The sequence below is a fragment of the Phacochoerus africanus genome, chromosome 4 (assembly GCF_016906955.1).
Source record: "Phacochoerus africanus isolate WHEZ1 chromosome 4, ROS_Pafr_v1, whole genome shotgun sequence".
Lineage (NCBI taxonomy): Eukaryota > Metazoa > Chordata > Mammalia > Artiodactyla > Suidae > Phacochoerus > Phacochoerus africanus.
Genome location: NC_062547.1, coordinates 142,508,562 through 142,535,121, shown reverse-complemented (window position 1 = coordinate 142,535,121; position 26,560 = coordinate 142,508,562). Strand labels below are relative to the sequence as shown.

At 44.8% G+C, this 26,560-nt stretch overlaps 4 protein-coding genes across 4 annotated transcripts in view; all 4 read right to left on the bottom strand.

The window, feature by feature from the left end:
• Positions 1 to 5,087, bottom strand: part of LOC125124739 (protocadherin alpha-13-like) — a 143,123-nt gene extending 138,036 nt beyond the window's left edge. Inside the window, 2 exon segments of the mRNA XM_047774758.1 lie at positions 2,425 to 3,063; positions 3,149 to 5,087. Coding sequence (XP_047630714.1) covers positions 2,425 to 3,063; positions 3,149 to 4,933 — 2,424 coding nt within the window. The 5' untranslated portion in view covers positions 4,934 to 5,087.
• A 3,467-nt stretch (positions 5,088 to 8,554) lies between these two features.
• LOC125124738 (protocadherin alpha-11-like) lies at positions 8,555 to 11,247 on the bottom strand. Its single transcript, XM_047774757.1, has 2 exons — positions 8,635 to 11,247; positions 8,555 to 8,563 (listed from the first exon to the last, which is right to left on the bottom strand). The coding sequence occupies exons 1-2, from the start codon at positions 11,098 to 11,100 to the stop codon at positions 8,555 to 8,557; spliced, it is 2,475 nt and encodes an 824-aa protein (XP_047630713.1). The 5' UTR covers positions 11,101 to 11,247.
• Positions 11,248 to 11,260: 13 nt separating this feature from the next.
• On the bottom strand, positions 11,261 to 21,662 carry LOC125124737 (protocadherin alpha-10-like). The gene is given in 4 exon segments (XM_047774753.1): positions 11,261 to 11,314; positions 16,614 to 18,952; positions 18,955 to 19,036; positions 21,627 to 21,662. Coding segments are annotated over 4 exon segments (2,511 nt in total).
• Positions 21,663 to 21,966: 304 nt separating this feature from the next.
• LOC125124736 (protocadherin alpha-10-like) lies at positions 21,967 to 24,534 on the bottom strand. Its single transcript, XM_047774752.1, has one exon. The coding sequence runs from the start codon at positions 24,532 to 24,534 to the stop codon at positions 21,967 to 21,969; it is 2,568 nt and encodes an 855-aa protein (XP_047630708.1).
• Positions 24,535 to 26,560: the final 2,026 nt, after the last annotated feature.

The following is a 26,560-nucleotide window of genomic DNA, read 5'->3' as shown; positions in this document are numbered from 1 at the left end:
TCTGAAGTTTATTACACGGCCATCTATTGAGATAGGATACACGAGAGATTTTCCACTATCTGCCAATTTTTCCGCAGGCAGGAAGGAGCGGAAGCGAGTTCTTCCCAGAATTGTTTTCAGTGAAGAGCGACACCATGCGCATGAATGTGTAAGTGCAAAAATGACTCCGTCTTCACATTTTCCATTGATGCAGTTTTGTTTTCGTTTGTTTTGTTTTTTCATTTGATGACGTTTTTCACCACAAATACGTAATGAAGATTAAATGTTTTTCTTTCCAGCAACAGTAAATCACTGCAATCCCCTCAGTACTAGATGCTCGTTGAAACTGGCTGATGGGTTTAATCTTTTCACAAGTATATTTTTGCATGTGTAAAATGTGGTACAGAATTTTTTAAAAGAGGTCCTATTCTACATTCGCTTTTGGAAATAATACTCCAGTTCTGCATAACTTTGTAGATTCTGATAGGACTGTCCTTTTCCTGTAGTATTTTTGAGACCTACTCACACAACATTCCTTGACTCCAAAGGGAAACATAATGAATCACATAACGATAAAACAGATAAACATGGAAAATTTGGTAATGGATATGCCAGATTTTAAATAAGTAAACAATATTTATAACTTCCCCCAAATATGACTGTGAAATATAGATAAAATATTTGTATTTGAAGGAAATGTCCTGTCAATGTGGTATGAATTTGTGAGTGTGTATGTATATAAACACAATAATGTAGACCATTTTGATACAAGTTCTGGATTCTCTTTGTATAAAACATGTGAAAACATTGTGGCTCAGTGGGTTAAGAATCCAACTAGAATCCAGGAGGATGCAAGTTCATTCGCTGGCCTCACTCAGTGGGTTAAAGGATCCAGCATTGCTACAAGCTGTTTGAGTAGCTTGCAGGTGCCACTCAGACCTTGCATTGCTGCGGCTGTGGCAGCTGCAGCTCTGATTTGACTCCTAGCCTGGGAACTTCCGTTCGCTGCAGGTGCGGCCCTAAAAAGAGAACCAAAAATGCCGAAAACTAGCATCTTATGTATTTGATAGAAATGAAATTACTACCAATAGGTCAACTCTCCCTCTTTCCTCTCCTCATCTTCTACCATCACAAGGGAAAAACCTACTACAATTTCAATCAACTCATTTCCCAAGCAACAACAGGTAGACACAGATGTTAACACATCTCTAGCAAGGAAAAAAAGAAGGAAATCTTATTTTTACCTAATACTGTAACTACCTTTACCAAGTCACCAAGCTGCAGGTCAAATAGGGCTAGGAAAGAAATAGCATAGCTCCAATAATTCCCTTCCGGTTTCTGCAGAGCTCAGCAGGAAATATGAGCAGGGTTCATTTCCATATCTCTGCTCCCCTCTGAAAATGTGAGTAGAGGATTTGGTATTCGCCCACCCTCATCCTCCTCGTTGCTTGCTCTGTTACTTTTATCCACACAGCTCTACCCATAATGGAATAGTTCCTTGATTCTAATTGTTCTTGTCTATCAGGCCCTACCTTGTCTGATTTACCCTCCACATAACCTAGACTACAGCCAACCATTTAAAGCGCGCCCTCCCAGACACCCTAGAGCACACATGTGCTTTTATTACTCGACTAACATTTTCTTTAGCTTTCAACACACAGCCTAACTGTCCAGTTGCTCCAATCCTCCTATGGCACTGCTCAGTACATTAGTCACGTAACTAATGTGTTCCCTACAAGTTTACTCTCACATTTTGAGTTGGAGCCTCAAATGAATTCATAATTTCATCCTGCCTACAGAGATTCGCCCATATTTTATTCCCTCTTCTCAAATTCCCAAACTCATTCCCATCACCTGGTTCTCACATAATTTACCCAGAAGGATAAGTCATCGAATATGCACTCGGTGGCTCTCTTTTTTCTATCAACATGATTCTTTATATTCTCTATTTTTCATCCCCTACTAAGGAAAAAATAGCTCCACTTTTAAGGCCAACCCTATGCTTTTCAATTTTTTTCTATGTTCTACCCTCCTTCTGATTTTTAAGCTTCATCCTCATTTTTTCTCTCATCTTCAGAATCTCCCTCTTTACATAAAATAAATTTGAGTTATCAGAACTTACACAGTTTTTATGCAAATGTACTTATATTTTTCAAGGCAACTATTTACAAATTATATGAAAAATTATAGAACAAGAAAAAATATTCATGTGGTGATCTGCGGCCTCCATTTCATCTTAATCTCATTTAATACATGGAAAGTTGGGCTAATACATGAAAAGTTCAAATGTCTTATATACTTAAATGATATCAAGAACTTATTTCCATGGAAGGGCTTAATCTTCTTGAGACTATGGAACCCTAAGACTGAAGGCCATGAGGTTGTCCTTGAAAGCAGTGAAATATTCGCAAAGCAAAATTTGAAAATAAAAAAGCAATAACCCACCTTGCTAGAAGTGTCACCTCCAGTAGACTGCTCCCCGACTTCCCCATCTGGTAGTGGACACGGAGGCAGGCTGGGGCTGAAGGCCATGAGGTCGGCCTTGGGCGGCCCCTCCCCAGAGCACACCCGCTGCCGCCGCCGCCGCCGCGGAGACGAAGACCAGCTGCCCACCGCGCTCGAGCACACCAGCCGCGCCTGCCCGGGCACGCACGCGCCCTCGCCGCGCGGCGCCGAGCACCGCAGCGCCGTGTACACCAGCAGCGTCAGCACCAGCAGGCTCGACACCGCGCAGATCGCCACCACCAGGTACACGTGCACGTCCACCAGCGCCGCCTCCGCCGCCGCCGCGGGGCCCACCACCCGCCGCGAGGACGCCTTGGGCGCCGGGCCGCCGTCCTCCAGCCACAGCAGCACGGTGGCCGTGGCCGTCAGCGCCGGCTCGCCGTGGTCCCTCACCAGCACCAGCAGGCGCTGGCGCGCCGCGTCCGCCTCGTCCAGGGCGCGCGTCGTGCTGATCTCGCCCGTGTACAGCCCCACGCGGAACGCGCTCCGCGCGCCCCCCGACGCCGCCTCCTGCAGCTCGTACGACAGCCACGCGTTGTAGCCCGAGTCCGCGTCCACCGCGCGCACCTTCGCCACCACCTGGCCCGCGCCCACCCACCGCGCCACCCGCTGGCTCACCACGCCCGCCCCGCCGCCCGCGCCCCCCGGGCCACCCGGGCGGCGCCCAAGGCGACGGCGGCGGCGGCGGCAGCAGCGCCGGCGCGTTGTCGTTCTCGTCCAGCACGAACACCTGCAGCGTCACGTTGCTGCCCAGAGGCGGCGCGCCCGCGTCGCGCGCGCTCACCCCGACCTGCAGCAGCTCCAGCTCCTCGCGGTCCAGCGGCTGCAGCGCGAACACCTTGCCGCTCTCCGCGTGCACCGACACGTAGCTCGACAGCGCGCGCTCGCCCACCCGCCGCTCCACCAGCGAGTAGGCCACCCGCGCGTTCTCCTGCGCGTCCGCGTCGCGCGCCGACACCGTGAAGATGTGGCAGCCGGGCGCGTTGTTCTCCTTCACGAACACCGTGTACTCGGGCTGCGCGAACACCGGCGCGTTGTCGTTCACGTCGCCCACCTCCACCGACACGCTGGCCGTGGCCCACAGCGAAGGCGAGCCGCCGTCCCGCGCGGTCACCACCAGCTCGTAGCTCGCCACGCTCTCGCGGTCCAAGGTGCCGTCCAGCACCAGCGAATAGTAATTCTTGAAGGTGGACACCAGCTTGAAGGGGCTGTGGGGCATCAGCGAGCAGGTCACCTGCCCATTGGCACCAGAATCGCGGTCGGACACGCTGATCAAGGCAATGACAGTGCCCATCTGAGCATCCTCTCGCACTGGGAGCGACAGCGAAGTGACCATTACCTCAGGGGCATTGTCATTCAGGTCGAGAACTTCTACCAAGACTGTGCAGTGACCTGCCATGGAAGGAATCCCTTTATCAACAGCGTTAACCTGAATTTCATACTCGTTATTCTCTTCAAAATCCAATTTCCCGTAAATTCTAATTTCACCTGTTTCTGAATTTATTGAAAACATACGTTTTTCACTCACTGGCAAAATCATTCTGATTCCATAGGAAATTTCTCTATTTGGTCCTTCATCTAGATCAGAAGCATTTAGTTGAATCACTCTGGTGTCATTTGGGACATTTTCAAACAGCACTACTTTATAGCTGGGTTTATCAAACTCAGGAGCGTTGTCATTGACATCCAGGATTGTGATTTGAATCTGAACAGATCCTGTTAGCTCGGGTTTACCGCCATCCAGAGCGGTCAGCAAAATGGTAAGTTCTGGCATTTCCTCTCTATCCAAAGACTTCCGAAGAATGAGTTCAGGCAATATACTTTTATCGGTTTTCGTTACTACTTTGAGAGTAAAATATTCATTGAGACTTAACCTATAGGTCAGAAGAGAGTTTAAGCCAATATCCGCATCAGAAGCGCCCTCTAGAGGAAAACGAGAGTCCAGAGGAGCAGATTCAGAAATAAGTACCTTTTGTTCTCTTTCTCTGAACACCGGCGGGTTGTCGTTAATGTCCTTCACCTCCACCTCCACGTGGAACACCTGCAGCGGCCGCTCCACGATCACCTCCAGGTGGATGCTGCACTCCAGGCTCCGCCCGCACAGCTCCTCCCGGTCGATCCGAGAATTCACAAACAAAATGCCATTCTGCAGGTTTACCTCCAGAAGGTCCCCGCCGCCTTTGGACGCCATCCGGAACAGGCGCGGCACCAGCTCGGCCAGCTCCAGCCCCAGGTCCTGGGCGATGCGGCCCACGAAGGTGCCGTGTTTGGCCTCCTCCGGGACAGAGTAGCGGACCTGGCCGCTCCCGGCCTCCCAGGCTGCGAGGAGCAGAAGCGAGAGTAGCAGTCGCCGAGATTCGAAGCCCCCTCGCCAGGAAAAGACCATTGCAGATAATGAGATCTCTGCGGTGAGACTGTCGGTTTTAGGAGGTAGCTCGCCTGTCAACATCTATGAGCAGTTTCCCCTTTCTGTAAGTATATATTTAGTAAATTTTACTCAGCATTACGGTCAATATGGAGTCAATCCTATTTTGTGAACGGTTGGAATCTGGGCGTGGAGTTTTCTCTTTTCACCTTTCGGGTGTACAGCGACATCATGTGACCGATTATGTAAGTACAAGAAAGATCCCGAGGTTCTTCGTGGTTTAACCGCTTGTTAAATATGTTTTGACTTTTTGATATTTTCATGGATCATTGGCAAATGCCTACTTATTTAATATAGACAATGTTTTTAACAAAGCACAATTACTATTATACTTCGGCTTTTAAAATATTCTGCTTCAGAGTCTATCACAAAATAATCGCTGAAATACAGTATGTCAGAAACTAAACCTTAGCTATTACCAAAAATAAAATATAGAATAATATACACCACCCCTGCCCTTGTGTTGCTTATAACTCACATTTGTAAAACTTTCATCCTTCACAAGCAGTTCATTCTAAGACTTTAGAAGAAAGACAAGAATTCCTTCATTTAGTAAAAGAAAAAACCTAATATTCTATTCATGAACATTATTTACAAATCTGGTGAATATTAGAATTCATCATAAATATGGAATATGTCTTTGTTTTGGTTCCTCGATGCTCAAATGTGGTGAATTTTCATACAACTGCTCTCATTCTCATAATATGTTGAAATGAAACTTGAGTGCAGATTCCAGAATATTTTACTCTGGCAAGAGTGAAGCATTTTCATGTAAAAATGTTGAATCAAAGCATCTAAATTTCGCAGTATTCTGAAGTGGCAGTAAAGCACTAATATGAAAAAGATTTTTGTGAAATGCTTTGGAACCCAATCTTATTGACTAAAATCAAAAGAATATGAACTTCATATTGATGGTTTAGTTTCCCTCTAAATCCTTCTCTCCAGGCCAGTTGGTAGCTACTTAGAATATGTTTATCTTCAGAAAATCAGAATGGTGACTATGATTCAAGGGAGAATCAAAAGACTTTTCATAATTTATTTACTCAAGACCAGACAGCTCAAGGGAAAACAAAACACACCTTGGGTCCCACAGCTAGTTGTGAACAAGGCAGGATTGAAGCCCCGCCACAGCAGAATGCAAGCCACTGCAGTGACAATGCTGGATCCTTAACCAGTTGTGCCACAAGGAACTTCTAAGCATCTTATTTATAAGCTCATTTAAATTCAGATCAAAATCTTTAAACCAGTAATTTGTCACTATTCCTTTTACATATAATAAAGAGAAATGAGCCAAGAAATCTTTATAGAACCAGAAATAATAACCAAGAAGTTTTCTACAAGTATTGAATAACTTAAGTCACCTACCACAGGGTTTTAATTAATGAAAAACACATTTATGCTTTGATACCATCACACTATTGAAATTGTCTATCACTAACCAACAAGTTTCTTTTTCTTTTTTGGGCTGTGCCTGTAACAGCATATGGAAGTTCCCAGGCTAGGGGTTGAATTGGAGCTGCAGCTGCTGGCCTACACCAATGGGATCCAAGCCACATCTGCAACCTACACCATGGCGCACCACGAACCCACATCCTTAACCCACAGACCGAGGCCAGGGATACGAACCCTCATCTTCATGGATACTAGCTGGGTTTGTAACCTGCCAAGCCATGGTAGGAACTCCACCACCAAGCTTCTTCATTTTACATCTTCCAGTTTCAAAAATAGTCAAGGTACCATAATTGCTAAGGAAACTTGTCATAGTGTGTATGTTGTCCTCACACACTGTTAGACATAATTAAATTATAAAACAGATAGGAACATCTAAATTCAGCTTAATACATAATCAAACTACAAAATCGGATGAAATTACAATTATCCATCACAGAATGCAATCCTGAAATTGAAATACATCTGAAAGAGGCTAAATTTGTAGAAATTAATCCACATAACTTAGAATTATCTAGGATGTGCATTGATTACTTATGTACTATGTAAAAGTAACAATTTGCAAAATTTTAGACTGTACTTAAAACATTCCAATGTCTTTTTTATTCAATTTAAATGACACTGAGTCATTCCAAGAACTTCATTTGGAAGTGGGTAATAACATGTGCCCTACCTAACATTCACATTTATTTATATTTACAAATTTCATAAATGATGTGATGGTTTAATCACTTTTGAGTCTGAAATATTTTATATTTTAATCTCATTACCTAATTTGGAATAAAGAATGTTTTTAGACAATTAATATTGAGAAACAAAATTTCATAAACAGAGGTCCAAGAATGAGCTGCAGCATGGGGGTCCTTGCAGCATCCAGATGGTATGCGATGTAATTTTTTTTTTTTTTTTGTCTTTTTGCCATTTCTAGGGCCGCTTCTGTGGTATATGGAGGTTCCCAGGCTAGGGGTCAAATCAGAGCTGTAACTGCCAGTCTATGCCAGAGCCACAGCAATGCAGGATCCGAGCAGTGTCTGCGACCTACACCACAGCTCACGGCAACACCAGATCTTTAACCCACTGAGCAAGGCCAGGGATCAAACCTGCAACCTCATGGTTCCTAGTTGGATTCATTAACCACTGCGCCATGATGGGAACACCTATGCTATGTAATTTTAATGGAGAATGGCCAAATATGACTTTCATCAGATTCTCAAAAACGTCATTGAGTCCGCCATCCTACATGCAGCTAAGAGCCACTGGTTAGAAGAACAACCTAGAGGTAAATGATCTTTCCCAGAATCCTCAAATGTGGTTGTAGACATGGGGAGAAAATTTCACAAACACCCTGATAAGACATTTAAAGACAGGAAATTTAAAATGTGAGATGAATAAAACTGACAAATATCAATAGGCTTGACTTTGATGCAGTGAAATTCCTCTTTATGAATGAATCCAGAAACTTAGGAAATAATGCCAGCTACTAAATATTGCAGATAATATAAGCCTATATGGATTTCTTAAGCAAGTTTGAAAGACTTAAGCTATATGTATTTACCTAGTGACTCTAGAAGCATAAACATAGGAGTTCTGTTTCATTATGTAGTAGATAAATCTACACCCATTTCATAGAACAAAATTTAAAATGGGCAGAAATTTTAGTTATATTATTTCAATGAAATAAGTAGTCTAAAGCAAAAGCTGCATTTTTATGGCAAATAATGTGAAAACAGGTTTTATCTTATTGGTAAAAGCAAAACTGAGGATTATTTAATGGACAAATGTATAGTGAATGTTTAAACAACGGAAATAAAAAAGGAAAAACCTTTCAGACTTGACTGTTCAATTTTTGATAAAAGTCTGAAGTGAGAAAAATTAAGTGATTGGATAATATGAAAATATCCAGGCAAAAGCCTGTTTAAAAAAGAGAGAATCAGTAAATAATGCATAGTGATTATCTACAAAACTGGGAATTACAGATGAAATGACGAGGGTAGATCAGTGAACATTAGATATTATTTCTAATAAAGTGATGACAGGAAAATCAGTCTTGCATCACTTAAAAAAAAAGGTTCTAACAAAACATTTGAAAATAAGATATTAATCCTAAACTTCATATGATTAAAATTGGACATATATATCATTTGGTGCTTCATTAGCATTATTTTTTAAAACAATACTCAAAATACAAATATTCATTTAAGTTCCCTATGAGAGAAATTGGGTTTTTAAAAAAATTGAACATAGACTTTAAAAAAGGGAAAATTTATTGAACTCACCTGCCCAGGGTGATTTGATCCTGCACCCTGCCTTTCCTCTCCGACTTCTTTATCCACCCCTGGAGGCAGGCTGGGGCTGAAGGCCATGAGGTCGGCCTTGGGCGGCCCCTCGCCAGAGCACACCCGCTGCCGCTGCTGCCGCAGCCGCCGCCGCCGCGGAGACGAAGACCAGCTGCCCACCGCGCTCGAGCACACCAGCCGCGCCTGCCCGGGCACGCACGCGCCCTCGCCGCGCGGCGCCGAGCACCGCAGCGCCGTGTACACCAGCAGCGTCAGCACCAGCAGGCTCGACACCGCGCAGATCGCCACCACCAGGTACACGTGCACGTCCACCAGCGCCGCCTCCGCCGCCGCCGCGGGGCCCACCACCCGCCGCGAGGACGCCTTGGGCGCCGGGCCGCCGTCCTCCAGCCACAGCAGCACCGTGGCCGTGGCCGTCAGCGCCGGCTCGCCGTGGTCCCTCACCAGCACCAGCAGGCGCTGGCGCGCCGCGTCCGCCTCGTCCAGGGCGCGCGTCGTGCTGATCTCGCCCGTGTACAGCCCCACGCGGAACGCGCTCCGCGCGCCCCCCGACGCCGCCCCCGACGCCGCCTCCTGCAGCTCGTACGACAGCCACGCGTTGTAGCCCGAGTCCGCGTCCACCGCGCGCACCTTCGCCACCACCTGGCCCGCGCCCACCCACCGCGCCACCCGCTGGCTCACCACGCCCGCCCCGCCGCCCGCGCCCCCGGGCCACCCGGGCGGCGCCCAAGGCGACGGCGGCGGCGGCGGCAGCAGCGCCGGCGCGTTGTCGTTCTCGTCCAGCACGAACACCTGCAGCGTCACGTTGCTGCCCAGAGGCGGCGCGCCCGCGTCGCGCGCGCTCACCCCGACCTGCAGCAGCTCCAGCTCCTCGCGGTCCAGCGGCTGCAGCGCGAACACCTTGCCGCTCTCCGCGTGCACCGACACGTAGCTCGACAGCGCGCGCTCGCCCACCCGCCGCTCCACCAGCGAGTAGGCCACCCGCGCGTTCTCCTGCGCGTCCGCGTCGCGCGCCGACACCGTGAAGATGTGGCAGCCGGGCGCGTTGTTCTCCTTCACGAACACCGTGTACTCGGGCTGCGCGAACACCGGCGCGTTGTCGTTCACGTCGCCCACCTCCACCGACACGCTGGCCGTGGCCCACAGCGAAGGCGAGCCGCCGTCCCGCGCGGTCACCACCAGCTCGTAGCTCGCCACGCTCTCGCGGTCCAAGGTGCCGTCCAGCACCAGCGAATAGTAATTCTTGAAGGTGGACACCAGCTTGAAGGGGCTGTGGGGCATCAGCGAGCAGGTCACCTGCCCGTTGGCGCCCGAGTCACGGTCCGACACGCTGATCAGCGCGATGACTGTGCTTGGCTGAGTGTCCTCTGGTACTGGTAGAGAGAGAGAGGTCACAGTGACCTCAGGGGCATTATCATTGGCATCTAAGATTTCGATCAAGACTGTACAGTGACCCGCCATTGGGGGATTCCCCTTATCTGTAGCTTGTACTTCGATTTCATAAAACTTGTTTTCTTCATAATCTAAAGTCCCATTGACCCTCACTTCTCCGTCATTTTCGTCTAGTGTAAATAACCGTTTTCCGTTGGGTTTAACTGACGTCAAGGAGTATGTTACCTCCCCATTGACTCCTTCATCTCGGTCTGTGGCATTTAACCTTATCACAAGAGTTTCTTTATCTGCATTTTCCATCAGTCTCACCTTGTACTCTGATTGTTCAAACTCTGGATCGTTGTCGTTAGTATCCAAGACTCGGACCGAGAGCTGAACGGTGCCAGTGAGCTCTGGTTTCCCTCTGTCTGCAGCCGTCAGTAGCATATTAAGTTCTGGAGTTTTCTCTCTATCCAGAGATTTCTTTAATATAAGTGATAGTCGTTTAATCTGCTTACTATTCGTGGGTAATTCTAAAGAAAAGTACTCATTTTGACTTAGCCTGTAGGTTAATTGAGCATTCTCTCCTATATCCGCATCAGAAGCTCCCTCTAGAGGAAAATGCGAGTCTGGTTGCTTAGATTCAGAAATCAGCAGCTTTTGTTCCCTGAGAGAAAACACAGGCGGATTATCGTTAATATCCTTCACCTCCACCTCCACGTGGAACACCTGCAGCGGCCGCTCCACGATCACCTCCAGGTGGATGCTGCACTCCAGGCTCCGCCCGCACAGCTCCTCCCGGTCGATCCGAGAATTCACAAACAAAATGCCATTCTGCAGGTTTACCTCCAGAAGGTCCCCGCCGCCTTTGGACGCCATCCGGAACAGGCGCGGCACCAGCTCCGCCAGCTCCAGCCCCAGGTCCTGGGCGATGCGGCCCACGAAGGTGCCGTGTTTGGCCTCCTCGGGGACCGAGTAGCGGACCTGGCCGCTCCCGGCCTCCCAGGCTGCGAGGAGCAGAAAGGAGAGAAGCAGACGCCCAGGGTCCAATCCCCTTCTTTGAGTCGCGAACATCGCATACAATGACTTCCAAAATAAGATTCTTTACACCTACAATACCGTAGACTCCAGTTGCAGGTTAAAAATCTTGCTGAATTTTTCAGAAGTTTCAAAGGATCCTTTAACCGTAGCATCCGGCATGATGGAGACTTTAAACAGGGAAGTTCCTGGCTGTTCAGACCAACCCTTGAAGAACTATTTCCTCCAAGTAAAGAGCGACACCTTGTGCCTGAAATTGTGAGTATTGCACACTACATCCAACACCACAGAATTTTACTTCGAGAAAAAAAAATAATTTAGCATGTTTCACGTTATGTTATCCCCCAAAACATATTTCTGAAGTGCTTTTTGTGGAACGTTCAGATTTGAAGTCATATTGAAAGTGATGGTATGTGGAAAATGACATTTTATTCTTGATTAACATCAAATTAAAATGTTCTGAAGTTTGATTTAGAGTTGGACAATTGTTCTTTTACTTACCTATATATACAGAGAGAGAGAGATGAATTCTATAGGTAACCTTATGCAAAACTAAAGTCAGACATTTCCTCCCATTAAATGCAAATTTGAACTGTTTAATTCTAGTCTCCCTTGTTAGTTCAGCTGTTAGGAAAATCAAAGACAAATTTGAAGATTTAATAACAATTCCTTGGCCTTTACGTTCTGCACAGTGTGTTTTTATCTGTGTGCACTTGCTTTCTGTCATTTTTTTTTAGTTCTGATTCTTTATAATTATCCACATTTAATTGTGGTCTTGTCGCAAGCAACTACATACCCACTGAAGAACAATAAGAAAAACAAAAATGTGTTTCCAAGTTGGTAGTTTAAAACAGAATTCACAAGAGACAAGTCTATTGATATAAATGAAATTTACATTTGTCATAAATGCTTTCTCATGAAAGCTGCATTGTTAGCAAATAATACAGGTATCAAAATAACACAACATAATGGTGTCAATATATGAAAGAAGTAGTCTTTCAACTACAGCATGATTTTTTTTTCTGCTTTTTTTAAGAGCTGCATCTGTGGCATATGCAAGTTCCCAGGCTAGGGGTTAAATGGGAGTTGTAGCTGCCAGCCTGCAGCACAGCCACAGCAACATGGGATCCCAGCCACATCTGCAACATGTACCACAGCCCATGGCAATGCCAGATCCTTAATCCAGGGGAGAGAGGCCAAGGATCGAACTAGCATCCTCATGGATACTAGTCGGGTTCATTACCACTGAGCCATGATGGGAACTTGAATGATTTTTATTACCCCTTAATGAGTAAAAAAAATCGCTATGAAGTTTTCCGTGCCATATTGGTATTTCTACTCACCAACACTGGCTGTTGTATATCTATCAAGGTATATTCATGAAAATAGCTGACCTGTTTCTTCTTAAAAGAATTTTGGATTTGAGACTGTAAGTTCATCCAAAACAATGAAATGATGTCTAATCAAATCTCCTCTAAGTACCTAATATTGTGCTTTAGAAAACATAGAAAATAAACAGTTCAACCAAATGCTAAGTGACCTTGGTGTTTACAGAAATTCAATTTCATAAAATACCAACCAGAAAATCAGAATTGTTGATGTGAGCATTCATTGCCTGAAGTTGTGATTTAGTTACATGCCCTTTGTCTTTTCATATATACTTGGGATTTAAGGAGGAAAAAAGAAGAGACAGTGGAAGTTTAGAATAGAAAGTGATTCAGAATAATTATCACTCTAGCTTTAGTATTTTGTTGTATGGTTTTGATGATTCATGTGCAATCAAAAAATATTACAATGAAAAAATTACTGGTACATTTATATTGTGTTAATATTTTCCTTTATCTTGAATATACAAATACACTATTGCTAATTTTGAGTCTTTTTTTAATTTACTCTTTTCCCAATATTATTATTCTGCTAGAACTCTTTTTAAAGTAAATTCAAAATTCTTCCTTAAAAATTAACAAAACAGACTTATTACATTTTGTGACACTGAATTCTGTTTTGCATCTGATAAAACCAACTAGTTATATGGGCCTCTTCTCAAAATATAGCATTAGGCTAGATAACAGTAGATTTTAAATGCAATTTAAAGCCTGTCAGATTTATTTTGTAGAAGGAAGCAACAGTCCTCCAACCTCTTTGTTATGGGAAATGGGGTTTGAGGTGTTACAGGCAATGTGGAGTCTTTAAAGGTGGGTAAATGCACATAAGAAAGTTTACTCAAGGGAGATGATGATATACATGTCTGAATTAAAAACAGATGTTAATTGAGGGAATACTTTCCAATATTGTGATATTTTGCAAGTATGTGAAGTGACACTGTACAAACATCAAGTCACAAAAGTGTTTGATATATTGAATGATCCAAAGACACATCTTTTGCATTTTGTCTGTGATATTTCAGATATCATCATCCCAACTAGCCCCTAGTGAATAGTTTACGATATTCTTGAATTCATCTTTGAAGATGGTCCTGAGATCTGGCGATAGGCTAACACCAAGAAGTCACATCGATACAGGCTAACATTGACTTCTAAGATTGACTGAAAATCCTAAGGAATTCTATGTCTGCCCTTTATTAAATCAATATGGCTAGCTTTAAATTCCAGCTGTATGTCCTGCTAGTCATACCTTAGAGTGCATGGTTTAATGTTCTACCCATCCTCATGATCTGCTAATACTCCATAGTAGGTTTACTGCTGCTATTTGCTGAAAACATAAAACAGAGAAATAGATCTGGAAGCCATTCTTGGAAATCCAGTAGGTTTTTCAAAATTAGCAGATTAGACATACTATCCAATAATGTAGCTACAGAATTATAGAATATACACAGTAATGTTCTGTCTGTGCTGTCATGGCTTGTTCACATGTGTACAGTTATTTAGTCACAGATCATTTGTTCAACTGGCCCAAATCTCTCAGACAACAATGAGATTGGAGAAGACTGAATCCTAAAAGACCCACACACATTCAAAAGTTTTCATGGGAAATATGTACCTTTAAAACTGTTACTGAAGTATGCAATTTGGGAAGCAGTTATTGATTCTTTGTTGATGGTCAGGATCCAAGAAACAATCGTATTACCACTTCTATCTGTCAAAACATTCTTATTCACACTGTAAAAAGGACAAGGTCCTTTTTGTATGTATCAGTTGGCTTTGGAGTTCTGCACGACAGATGCAGACCACAGTCGCCTGATTTTCCTCATGTGTTAAATTATTCTGCTGAATTATATCGCTTCCAAACAACTCATACGCCTTATCAGACAACTCAATTATTTACCAATCAAATAATGTAAGTACCTATCTCAAGATGGCATTGACTAAGACAAATGATAATTATGGCCATGAACCTTATGAGGAAAAAAATCTCTTAGCAGCATAAACAAGCTTAATTTCTATCACAATAATGGTATTGTACAAAGACACTCATGAAGATAAGCATGAAGGGGTTTTCCCTAAGCAAAACAGAAAGATTCACCTGTATAAAGCTTGTGTTTGATTTTCCTAGCCAGAACTATGCCTGATCAGAGAAAAAATGTACTCTAGAAAGTTCTACAGTGAATAAAAGAATGATTCTCAAAATCTAAGAGATAAGCCTTTGAATATCATTTCTAGCTGGATGGCAGGGGATCAGCATCTCACCATCTCTTATCTAATTTTTAAAATTTGGATAGTCAAATGTATTTTACAAGTTGTTACAAGGATTAAATGAAAATATTATTTTAATCCCTTCATGCCATTTCTTACAAATAGAACTATCTCAAATAGTGGTAGTAGATTATAGTTAGTGACCAATGTTTGCTCTTGTTCTATTCCGTAGCTATGGATGAAGAGAGTTCCAGTACATAAACTAGGACATGGCTTTTCCTTCTCTAAAGATTTCCTAAGGTGTACCTTCATGAAAAGCATCCTACTTTGCAGGTAGAAAATAGCCTTCTCAGAATTTCTATTAACTTTACCCCACCTATAATGTGGTTCTCCTCCCACTTGTAAATATATCATATACAATGTATGTCTCCACACAGCACAATTAAAGAATCCTTAATTTGTACATTTGAGCTAAAAATGATAAAATTAACATTCACATTATTTGATTCACACCCCTATAGCTCTAATTTCAAGTTCCTTCTAAAGAAAAAAATTCCCACGAATATAGCATTGGGACAAAAAAGTTTGCATCAAATATGTCTAAAGTACATAGTGTTAAAAAAATTTAAGTACACAATGTTAAATTCTGAAATGAGATCAGTAGCACCACTGTTAAATGGAGGTGCCTTTATAGATATTCTGTGGTTGTTACGCTTAAACTATTTAAAGCAATGTCATTTGAGGACCAAGCAGAGGGGTGAATACAGGCAGAAGTATCACTATTCCCCATATAAGAGATCTTTCTTTTTTCTTTTCTCTTTACCACCCCACCTGTGGCATATGGAAGTTTAGATCTTCAGCTGCAGGCCTTTGTGACAGCCATGGCAACACCAGATCCAGGCCACATTTGCAGGTCTACCCCACAACTTGCAGCAACTCTGCAGTTTCCTTAGGACTGACTGAGCAAGGCCAGGGATCAAACCCACATCTGCACAGAGACAACAGTGGGACCTTAACCCTCTGAGCCACAGAGGAATTCCAGGCAGATATTTTTTAAATTCAAAGCACAAAAAGTGCGACGTTTCCTACCCTAAAATATCTTCATATATCATTATGAATGGAAGAATTTTAAGTATGGTCAATGCTCAAATCTTCCAAATAAAAGAGTAAAACAAATTAATGTGGAGGAGAGCAGCAATGAATTCAACAGGCAATTAGCTAACCATCATTATATAGGAAAAATTAAAATTTTCTATATGAAGCACCCGAGACTATGAAGAGAATGAGTTTAAATTCTGAGGGGATTAAAAGACAAAGTCATCCCCAAAGGAAATGCTGAAATTCTACCTACCATCTCAAAGATGCATCCTACCGATTATAAAGAAAAAAAATCATTTATAAAATGCGGTCGCTTTAATAACCCATCCCATCAGGAATACACAAACCGACAGATTACACATAGGTAAATATTAAACATGTCTCAACTCAAATTAACCGACTTGGGGAATTATGCATTATTATGGTAATTTTGAAGGTATAAACACGTGAGTGGAGGAGGCCAATTAGAATAAAAAGTGAATAGGAAGAATGAACTTACGGCAAAATTGAGAAGTGGACAACTGAGCCTTAGTCACATCCTCCGTTCTCATCCGTGATCTTTGTCTCCTTCCTGGCTGACTTAGCCTTGCTCAATTACAGGAAGCCATCTATCTCATTGTTACTATTGCTACCACTATAATTATTTCTGCCAACTAAGTAATATTCCCCATGTGCCCAAGAAGACTGCGGTGAAAAGCAATAAAAATGGCTGGACTTCAAAGCAGAGTGCTTTTGAATAAACCAAAGCAAGAAAATCACAACAAAAAATTGAACCAATAGACTTAGAGTAATTTGTTGGTGTACTACTCCCTGACTGATATAAAGAGGCATGATACATCCCAGAACTGCTGTACTTACATTCTCGCAAAACTCCTGTTGGTCTCCAGTATCTCCAGAAGTCGAACAAGGAGGAACACTAGGACTGAAGGCCATGAGGTCGGCCTTGGGCGGCCCCTCCCCAGAGCACACCTGCTGCCGCTGCCGCCGCCGCCGCCGCGGAGACGAAGACCAGCTGCCCACCGCGCTCGAGCACACCAGCCGCGCCTGCCCGGGCACGCACGCGCCCTCGCCGCGCGGCGCCGAGCACCGCAGCGCCGTGTACACCAGCAGCGTCAGCACCAGCAGGCTCGACACCGCGCAGATCGCCACCACCAGGTACACGTGCACGTCCACCAGCGCCGCCTCCGCCGCCGCGGGGCCCACCACCCGCCGCGAGGACGCCTTGGGCGCCGGGCCGCCGTCCTCCAGCCACAGCAGCACCGTGGCCGTGGCCGTCAGCGCCGGCTCGCCGTGGTCCTTCACCAGCACCAGCAGGCGCTGGCGCGCCGCGTCCGCCTCGTCCAGGGCACGCGTCGTGCTGATCTCGCCCGTGTACAGCCCCACGCGGAACGCGCTCCGCGCGCCCCCCGACGCCGCCTCCTGCAGCTCGTACGACAGCCACGCGTTGTAGCCCGAGTCCGCGTCCACCGCGCGCACCTTCGCCACCACCTGGCCCGCGCCCACCCACCGCGCCACCCGCTGGCTCACCACGCCCGCCCCGCCGCCCGCGCCCCCGGGCCACCCGGGCGGCGCCCAAGGCGACGGCGGCGGCGGCGGCAGCAGCGCCGGCGCGTTGTCGTTCTCGTCCAGCACGAACACCTGCAGCGTCACGTTGCTGCCCAGAGGCGGCGCGCCCGCGTCGCGCGCGCTCACCCCGACCTGCAGCAGCTCCAGCTCCTCGCGGTCCAGCGGCTGCAGCGCGAACACCTTGCCGCTCTCCGCGTGCACCGACACGTAGCTCGACAGCGCGCGCTCGCCCACCCGCCGCTCCACCAGCGAGTAGGCCACCCGCGCGTTCTCCTGCGCGTCCGCGTCGCGCGCCGACACCGTGAAGATGTGGCAGCCGGGCGCGTTGTTCTCCTTCACGAACACCGTGTACTCGGCCTGCGCGAACACCGGCGCGTTGTCGTTCACGTCGCCCACCTCCACCGACACGCTGGCCGTGGCCCACAGCGAAGGCGAGCCGCCGTCCCGCGCGGTCACCACCAGCTCGTAGCTCGCCACGCTCTCGCGGTCCAAGGCGCCGTCCAGCACCAGCGAATAGTAATTCTTGAAGGTGGACACCAGCTTGAAGGGGCTGTGGGGCGTCAGGGAGCAGGTCAGCTGAGCGTTTTCACCGGCGTCACGGTCAGTTACACTAATTAGAGCAATGACTGTCCCCAGTGGAGCATCCTCTGGAATAGAAAACAATAACGAAGTCACTAGCAACTCCGGAGCATTATCGTTGACATCCAAGATTTCTACCAAGACTGTGCAGTGACCAAACATTGGGGGATTTCCTTTGTCAACTGCTTCTATTTGAAGTTTCCATAATTTAGTTTCTTCAAAATCTATTCTTCCATTTACTTTTATTTCTCCACTGTTAGAATCTATGCGAAAAGAGGCTTCTGTGTTAGAGAAGACATCATTTGCAAAGGAATAAAGAACGTGGCTGTTTGAACCCTCGTCCAAATCTGAGGCGTTAAGTCTAACAACCAGTGTACCATTTCTTGCATTTTCCAGTAATTTTATACGATGAACTGCTTTGTCAAACACTGGAGCATTGTCATTCACATCCAGCACTGTGATGTGTAACTCAACAGCGCCTGTCAGCTCGGGTTTGCCCCCATCCGTTGCTTTGAGCACCAAAAGAAGCTCTGAAGTGACTTCCCTGTCCAAAGGTTTTTTTAATACTAGTTCGAGAGGTTTTACCTGCTCCTCGCTGGTCGGTGCTTCCAGAGAGAAATATTCATTGGGGCTCAGTCTGTAAGTCAGCTGTGCGTTCGCCCCGATATCTGCATCAGTGGCGCCCTCTAGTGAAAAATGAGAGTCAAGAGCCCTAGTTTCAGAAATGAAGAGATTTTTGTTTGTTGCTGGAAACACAGGCGGGTTGTCGTTAATGTCCTTCACCTCCACCTCCACGTGGAACACCTGCAGCGGCCGCTCCACGATCACCTCCAGGTGGATGCTGCACTCCAGGCTCCGCCCGCACAGCTCCTCCCGGTCGATCCGAGAATTCACAAACAAAATGCCATTCTGCAGGTTTACCTCCAGAAGGTCCCCGCCGCCTTTGGACGCCATCCGGAACAGGCGCGGCACCAGCTCCGCCAGCTCCAGCCCCAGGTCCTGGGCGATGCGGCCCACGAAGGTGCCGTGTTTGGCCTCCTCGGCGACCGAGTAGTGGGTATGGCCGCTCCCCGCCTCCCTGACTGAGAGGAGCAGAAGCGAGAGCAGGAGGCGCCGGGCTCCTTGGCCACCTGGTCCTGAAGCTAACATCCTGCTTCTCTTCCGATTAGTAAATCAACATTTCAAGGGTAGAAACATGCAGTCCTTCTGAGACCTTTCTTTTGAGTCTTTGTTCCTGATATCCCAGCTGATCTTAACAGTGCGAGTGTGCTTATAGTCTTTAAAGGCTTGGAATCGTGGCGAGTCTTTCTGGTCCGGGGTAATCTTTATTTCTTCAGATTTGAACAATCCTCTCCTTGGAGAACAACGACATCCTGTGGCTCAAAGCGGAAGTGCGTTTGCCGTTTATACTACTTTTTTCCCCATTTATATTTCGTTTCATTTGCGGTTGCTTCATAATGGTCCATGTTTTTCTTTGTAGGACTTTAATTCTTTCATTAAATCCTTATGTGTGACCACTAGCTCTTTAAATGTGGTTTGGTTTTGGTTTTACAAATTAGAATTCCAGGAAGAGTTTTATCTTGAGTCTAGACATCTAAGAGAACATACTACAGCACTAACTATATTATGCATACGAACATAAAAAAAAAATGTTTGTAGGTTACTAGTGATATGACTTTTTAGACTTCTAGAAATTAATTATTTTAATGGCCTCTTATTAAGTTTACTCAGTTGCTAACACTAATTTTTTATCTTACTTTATCCTTATATTATGTCAAATTATTCTAAACATTTAGTCCAGTTGTGTAGAAGATAACTCAAAATGCCAGTTCCCTAAATTATCAGCTCAACATTTGGGTGTTTCAAAACACTGCTCATATGCAAGCTGCTTATCAGTTTGTCCAAAAATTTATTAGCCTCGATGTTAATGAATTTGGCAAGTACTCAATCCTGGAAATACAAAACGTATTTATATTTGTCTCATTTCATTGTTTCTTTGTCTCATTAAAACATTTCTTTTTCATATACTGTATCTAACATCCTGCAATTGGTCTTACAATGATAATTGCCAGCTTTTTTCTTTCCTAAAAATATGAATCTTTTTCCAAGTCAGTTCTTAGATTTGATGAAATAGGCTATTTTTGCTGACTAGAGTACACCATATCCAGTGGCTTTAGCAAACACAAATTTGCACATAACAGTTATGGATTAATTTCTAATGTTTCATTTGAATAACTTGAATAGGTCCAGAAGATATCTGCTTGTACTAGCAACTGTGCCAATGTGTCGAATAATAACAAAACATTGCTTTCAAAAAAAAAAACAAATACTATTTCTACTCAGAGTTAATGTTGAAATTTCCATCCTAAAGGAAAACTTAAATTTGCATTATATCAGTTGCTTCTTGTAAAAATAGTCTTTCTAATCCCCTCCCCCCAAAACTCATTAATTATGATTTCAAGTGGTATTTGTCACTTTGTTTATACCCATTTTATTCCAGAATTGGTTTAAAACTTGTTTAAGATTAGGGTGTAATGAGTTTTCTAAATTTCATTTAATCACTCAATTTTATTTTCCATTTTTACCCAAATTTTTTTAAACACAAATTTGCATAACAATTGTTATCAATTGCAATAAAGTTTATCAGCATAGTTTTAGAAAAATATTTTAATCATTTTCATTCAAGACAGTTAAGGAGCCAACTATGCAGTATTTGAAATCTTTTAGGTAAGACAGCAGCCAATGGGAAAATCCCAAATTTCCCTACCTAAAAAAAAATTTATAAATGGTTTACCCAAGAAAATCTCAGGTTTTTTAAAAAAGTGAGTTACAGTGTTTACTTTGAACATTTTAAAAAATAGCGACTCAATAATTATAACTATATGCCAAAGATTTATAATTCTAACTACTCATTCTTTTATTAATGGTGGAAGCCATAAATTTAAGACCAAAATATTTGACTAAAGAAGAGCAGGAAAAACTTTAGCACATGGTGGTGACTAAATTCAGAAAAAAAGCATGGCTACGAAGTAAACCTCCTCATGTTTGCTGATTGAAATACTCCATTCCCTTTGAGAATAACCTCATGATGAAAGTCTATTCCCTTTGGTTTAAAGAGTTGCTTCATTGATTAAGCACAGGTGAAAGATAGTTTTAAAACACCCACATTCCAAGGCTAAAATTATTATAGTATATACTGGTAAACTAAGGGGTTCCTTACTCATCCTGAAACAGACTATCAGAAAAACTGCCACCAAAAGCTAAGGAATATTTATGATTAGCCTCATTTTAATACCCTCTTAAAAGTAGTATATTAACATGGTTATAAAAATAAGATATAATAGTTTTAAAAGAAATGGACTAATTCCCTTTTTAGCAAGAATGTTAATTCATGGTTTCACCCCAAAATTTCAATAATTCTGAATTGAATTAAACTGTCCACAAAGTTTTTAAAAATATATATATATATCTTAATAACAGAGTCAATGCAAGATATTATCAGGCTAAAACTAGTTTTTAAAAATTAGTGAAAAACTGAAATAAAAATGAAAACCATTTTAAGGTCAAAATACTCCACTTAATTCCATAGATTAGGACATTTTCTATGAATGAGCCTACACTCTACATACTTTACTATTATGAATAAAGTCTAAATACTGAGGTTCTAGTATGCATTATAAGTTATGTTGCACTACACGTATTCTTTAATTAGGGAGCAAAACCTACAATTTCACCGTGAAGGAAACCGATCATAGCAGTCATATTGTTGATGTAATAGAGTCATTTCAAATTTTAGATTTAAAAATTAAATTATAAAATACAAACTTTACAAATATTTCTAAAAAGATACAGGTTTATGAAAAAACAAAACCTGCAAACTACATCAAATATTTGTACTGGAAAATAAACATAAATTCAGAATAAATGGCATATAGTAAACATTGAAGCACCCAGGAAAAATTGATGCACGGTGTACTGTAAACAAAAAAAAATGAATTTTCGGAATAAGCTATATTACAAAAGATACTACAAGAAATATTTGAGGTATCATGGAAGTATATGCTATTTAGACAAAGAATGGAGATATTACAAGACATAAATTTGAAGGGGAGAAGCGGCGAAATAAAATATTCACAAAACAAAATATGTAAATAAAAAAGCAATAACCCACCTTGCTAGAAGTGTCGCCTCCAGTAGACTGCTCCCCGACTTCCCCATCTGGTAGTGGACACGGAGGCAGGCTGGGGCTGAAGGCCATGAGGTCGGCCTTGGGCGGCCCCTCCCCAGAGCACACCTGCTGCCGCTGCCGCCGCCGCCAACGCCGCGGAGACGAAGACCAGCTGCCCACCGCGCTCGAGCACACCAGCCGCGCCTGCCCGGGCACGCACGCGCCCTCGCCGCGCGGCGCCGAGCACCGCAGCGCCGTGTACACCAGCAGCGTCAGCACCAGCAGGCTCGACACCGCGCAGATCGCCACCACCAGGTACACGTGCACGTCCACCAGCGCCGCCTCCGCCGCCGCGGGGCCCACCACCCGCCGCGAGGACGCCTTGGGCGCCGGGCCGCCGTCCTCCAGCCACAGCAGCACCGTGGCCGTGGCCGTCAGCGCCGGCTCGCCGTGGTCCCTCACCAGCACCAGCAGGCGCTGGCGCGCCGCGTCCGCCTCGTCCAGGGCGCGCGTCGTGCTGATCTCGCCCGTGTACAGCCCCACGCGGAACGCGCTCCGCGCGCCCCCCGACGCCGCCCCCGACGCCGCCTCCTGCAGCTCGTACGACAGCCACGCGTTGTAGCCCGAGTCCGCGTCCACCGCGCGCACCTTCGCCACCACCTGGCCCGCGCCCACCCACCGCGCCACCCGCTGGCTCACCACGCCCGCCCCGCCGCCCGCGCCCCCGGGCCACCCGGGCGGCGCCCAAGGCGACGGCGGCGGCGGCGGCAGCAGCGCCGGCGCGTTGTCGTTCTCGTCCAGCACGAACACCTGCAGCGTCACGTTGCTGCCCAGAGGCGGCGCGCCCGCGTCGCGCGCGCTCACCCCGACCTGCAGCAGCTCCAGCTCCTCGCGGTCCAGCGGCTGCAGCGCGAACACCTTGCCGCTCTCCGCGTGCACCGACACGTAGCTCGACAGCGCGCGCTCGCCCACCCGCCGCTCCACCAGCGAGTAGGCCACCCGCGCGTTCTCCTGCGCGTCCGCGTCGCGCGCCGACACCGTGAAGATGTGGCAGCCGGGCGCGTTGTTCTCCTTCACGAACACCGTGTACTCGGGCTGCGCGAACACCGGCGCGTTGTCGTTCACGTCGCCCACCTCCACCGACACGCTGGCCGTGGCCCACAGCGAAGGCGAGCCGCCGTCCCGCGCGGTCACCACCAGCTCGTAGCTCGCCACGCTCTCGCGGTCCAAGGTGCCGTCCAGCACCAGCGAATAGTAATTCTTGAAGGTGGACACCAGCTTGAAGGGGACTTGGGGTGCCAGGGAACAGGTCACCTGCCCGTTGGCGCCCGAGTCACGGTCCGACACGCTGATCAAGGCGATGGTGGTGCCCACCTGCGCATCCTCTCGCACTGGAAGAGCCAAGGAAGTGATAATCACCTCAGGTGAATTATCATTTTCATCCAGTATTTCCACTAAGACGGTGCAGTGACCAACCATGGGTGGTTGTCCTTTATCTGTAACATCTACATGAATTTCGTAAGTGTTACTATCTTCAAAGTCAATTGCATCATTGACTCTTATTTCTCCTGTGCTTTCATTAATTAGAAATTTACTTCTTATGCTGGGTGGGACCAAAGAGCTAAATGAATATATTATTTCCTTGTTTATTCCTTCATCTGCATCAGATGCATTCAGCCTTATGACTAACGTTTGGTTCGCTGAATTTTCACGCATTTTAACTTCATAAAGGGATCGGTCAAATATGGGCGCATTATCATTGGCATCCAACACCACTATCAGCAGAGTAACAGATCCGGTAAGTTCCGGTTTGCCTCCATCCGTTGCGGTTAATGACAATTGAAGCTGGGGATTTTCTTCACGATCCAGCAGTTTTCGTAGAACAAGCACTGGAAATTTGCCTTTGTCCTTTTTGTTTATAATATCAAGAGCAAAAAACTCACTTGGACTGAGTCTGTAAGTAAGCATTGCGTTCTCTCCAACATCCGCATCAGATGCGCCTTCTAGAGGAAACCGAGAGTCAAGCAGTCGAGATTCGGGAATTGAGAGCTTTTGCTCTGAGGCGGAGAAGAGAGGCGGGTTGTCGTTAATGTCCCTCACCTCCACCTCCACGTGGAACACCTGCAGCGGCCGCTCCACGATCACCTCCAGGTGGATGCTGCACTCCAAGCCCCGCCCGCACAGCTCCTCCCGGTCGATCCGAGAATTCACAAACAAAATGCCATTCTGCAGGTTTACCTCCAGAAGGTCCCCGCTGCCTTTGGACGCCATCCGGAACAGGCGCGGCACCAGCTCGGCCAGCTCCAGCCCCAGGTCCTGGGCGATGCGGCCCACGAAGGTGCCGTGTTTGGCTTCCTCCGGGACCGAGTAGCGGACCTGGCTGCTCCCCGCCACCCAGGCTGCGAGGAGCAGAAAGGAGAGAAGGAGGTTTTGGGTTCTCAGCCCACAGCGTCCGAAGACCAACATCATACTTTCCGTCTGTTTTGTAAATCAATGACTTGGCAGTTGAGAACACACGTATAAACTCCGAATTTTCCTATTTGATTTGTTGCATCGCATTTTATCGAAATGGCTGAGATCTCCGAGTGCAGCTCTTTCCTTTAGTCTTGAGAAACAGGATTATGCCTTTGTTCTGAGGTCATTTTGTGGAAGACAGCGACATCCGGTGGCTTAATGTGTAAGTACAATTCCATGAGTTTAACAACTCATCTTTTCATTCTATCTTTACATACTTGAATATCTACGGACTGCCGAAGACTCACATATATCTTGTATATATAATACATACTGCATATTTGTATCTCTCTGGACTTTCAAAGATTCACATGTATTCACAGTGGCTAATCCCTGGTGGAGCATTTTCTTGGAGAATCACAGAGAAGTAACTGCGTCCCTAACCATGATTGTCACTAGTTAAATTTGAAACACCCGTAATATTTGTGTAATATGGGTGTACTAGAATTTTGTTGGATAACAGATTTGTCTCTTCAAGTGATACCATTTAACTCACTTCTCCTATGTCCTAGTTTTGATGTTCAATAAACCTTAAATATATTTAGACCCATCTCAATTCTCTGTGAGGTATTTACAACTTCTAAATTCTAGTCATCACTAGAATGTAGAGAGGAGATCACAGGTTTCAGCATCAGAAATGTCCCAGTTCTGATTTCTAGTCTCCAGCTGACTAAGTATGAGACTTAGGGAAAATAACTTCTCTCTGTCTTAGTTTCCACTTTCCTAACATTTATGACATCATCATAATAATACAGGAGTTGCATGAATTCTGATATATTAGCCGCCAAGGACAGTACCTAGAGGAGAACGAGTGCTCTCTAAGTGGTAGTTATTCTCAGGGCTCAGTTTAGCCACACATGATTTTCATAATTCTCAGGAATAAAACTGGCTCCTTGGGGGAAATTATTACCTTAAGAATAGTGCCACTCTACAAAGCTTTTACATATTGCTACCGCACAGTCTGAGGGGGTGTGCCTGTCTTTAAGAAAACAGCAATATTTTTACTGAGAAATCATTTATACAGGGAGAAATTTCACTTTTTTGGTATATATCTTACAGAGCAAAAAGAATCCTAATTATGATTCAAAAGAAAATAATTCAAAATGTATGATTTCTATGGTCAGAGACAACTCATTTCATCGTTATATTTACGCTTTCCAAATACCCCAGAAACACAGTTTGGGCATTATCTCATAATTTTTATAAGTGTCAATAATGTTTTCATCACCCGCAGTAAAAATACTTCCTCACTCTCAAAATTCTTGGAATCAAATACTCAATAAATGAAATTCTCCATTAATATACCTCTAATACTGATAAAACTTGAAATTTCTCTTTTTCCAAACACGAGAAACTGAAAAATGGAGCTTCTAGTTATCCAAAGGTTAATTTCTTGTTTTTAATGATATTGTGAATTATAAAAGGTATTTTAAAAGAAATCAATAATTTTGAACTCATAATTATTAACATCTGAAAATAAAACATTTGTGAATAAGGAAATTTACAAGAATGAGGGCACTTGATTCATCAATATATGCATGCTACTAAAATGTTTTTACACTTCTCTGCTCCTTTAGAATGATTCTAGTGTCAATATTTTTCAAATTCTGATTGTAAGTGTTACTCTTCTTATAAAACATGAATGAAAATGTGATGATTTTCTTAAAAAACATGACAAGTTAATTTATCCATTCAAATAGAAATGTTCAGTGTTGGCTATTATATAGGGTCTAAAAATAAGTTTATCATTGATTAATAATCTCGACACAAGGTAATGACATAAACTAAATTCCATTGCTGTTAAAAGTGCATGTTTAACCAGGTAAGAATATAAATGTCCCAACGTATTATTATTCCAATAATAAATAAAAAGTAATGGCCTTTAAATTACATCCTGTCAAATAATAGGAACTTGCTTTGCCAACCAACTCAATACCATTATTGCTTCTAAAACTTCACTGGATAAGAATCACAGGAA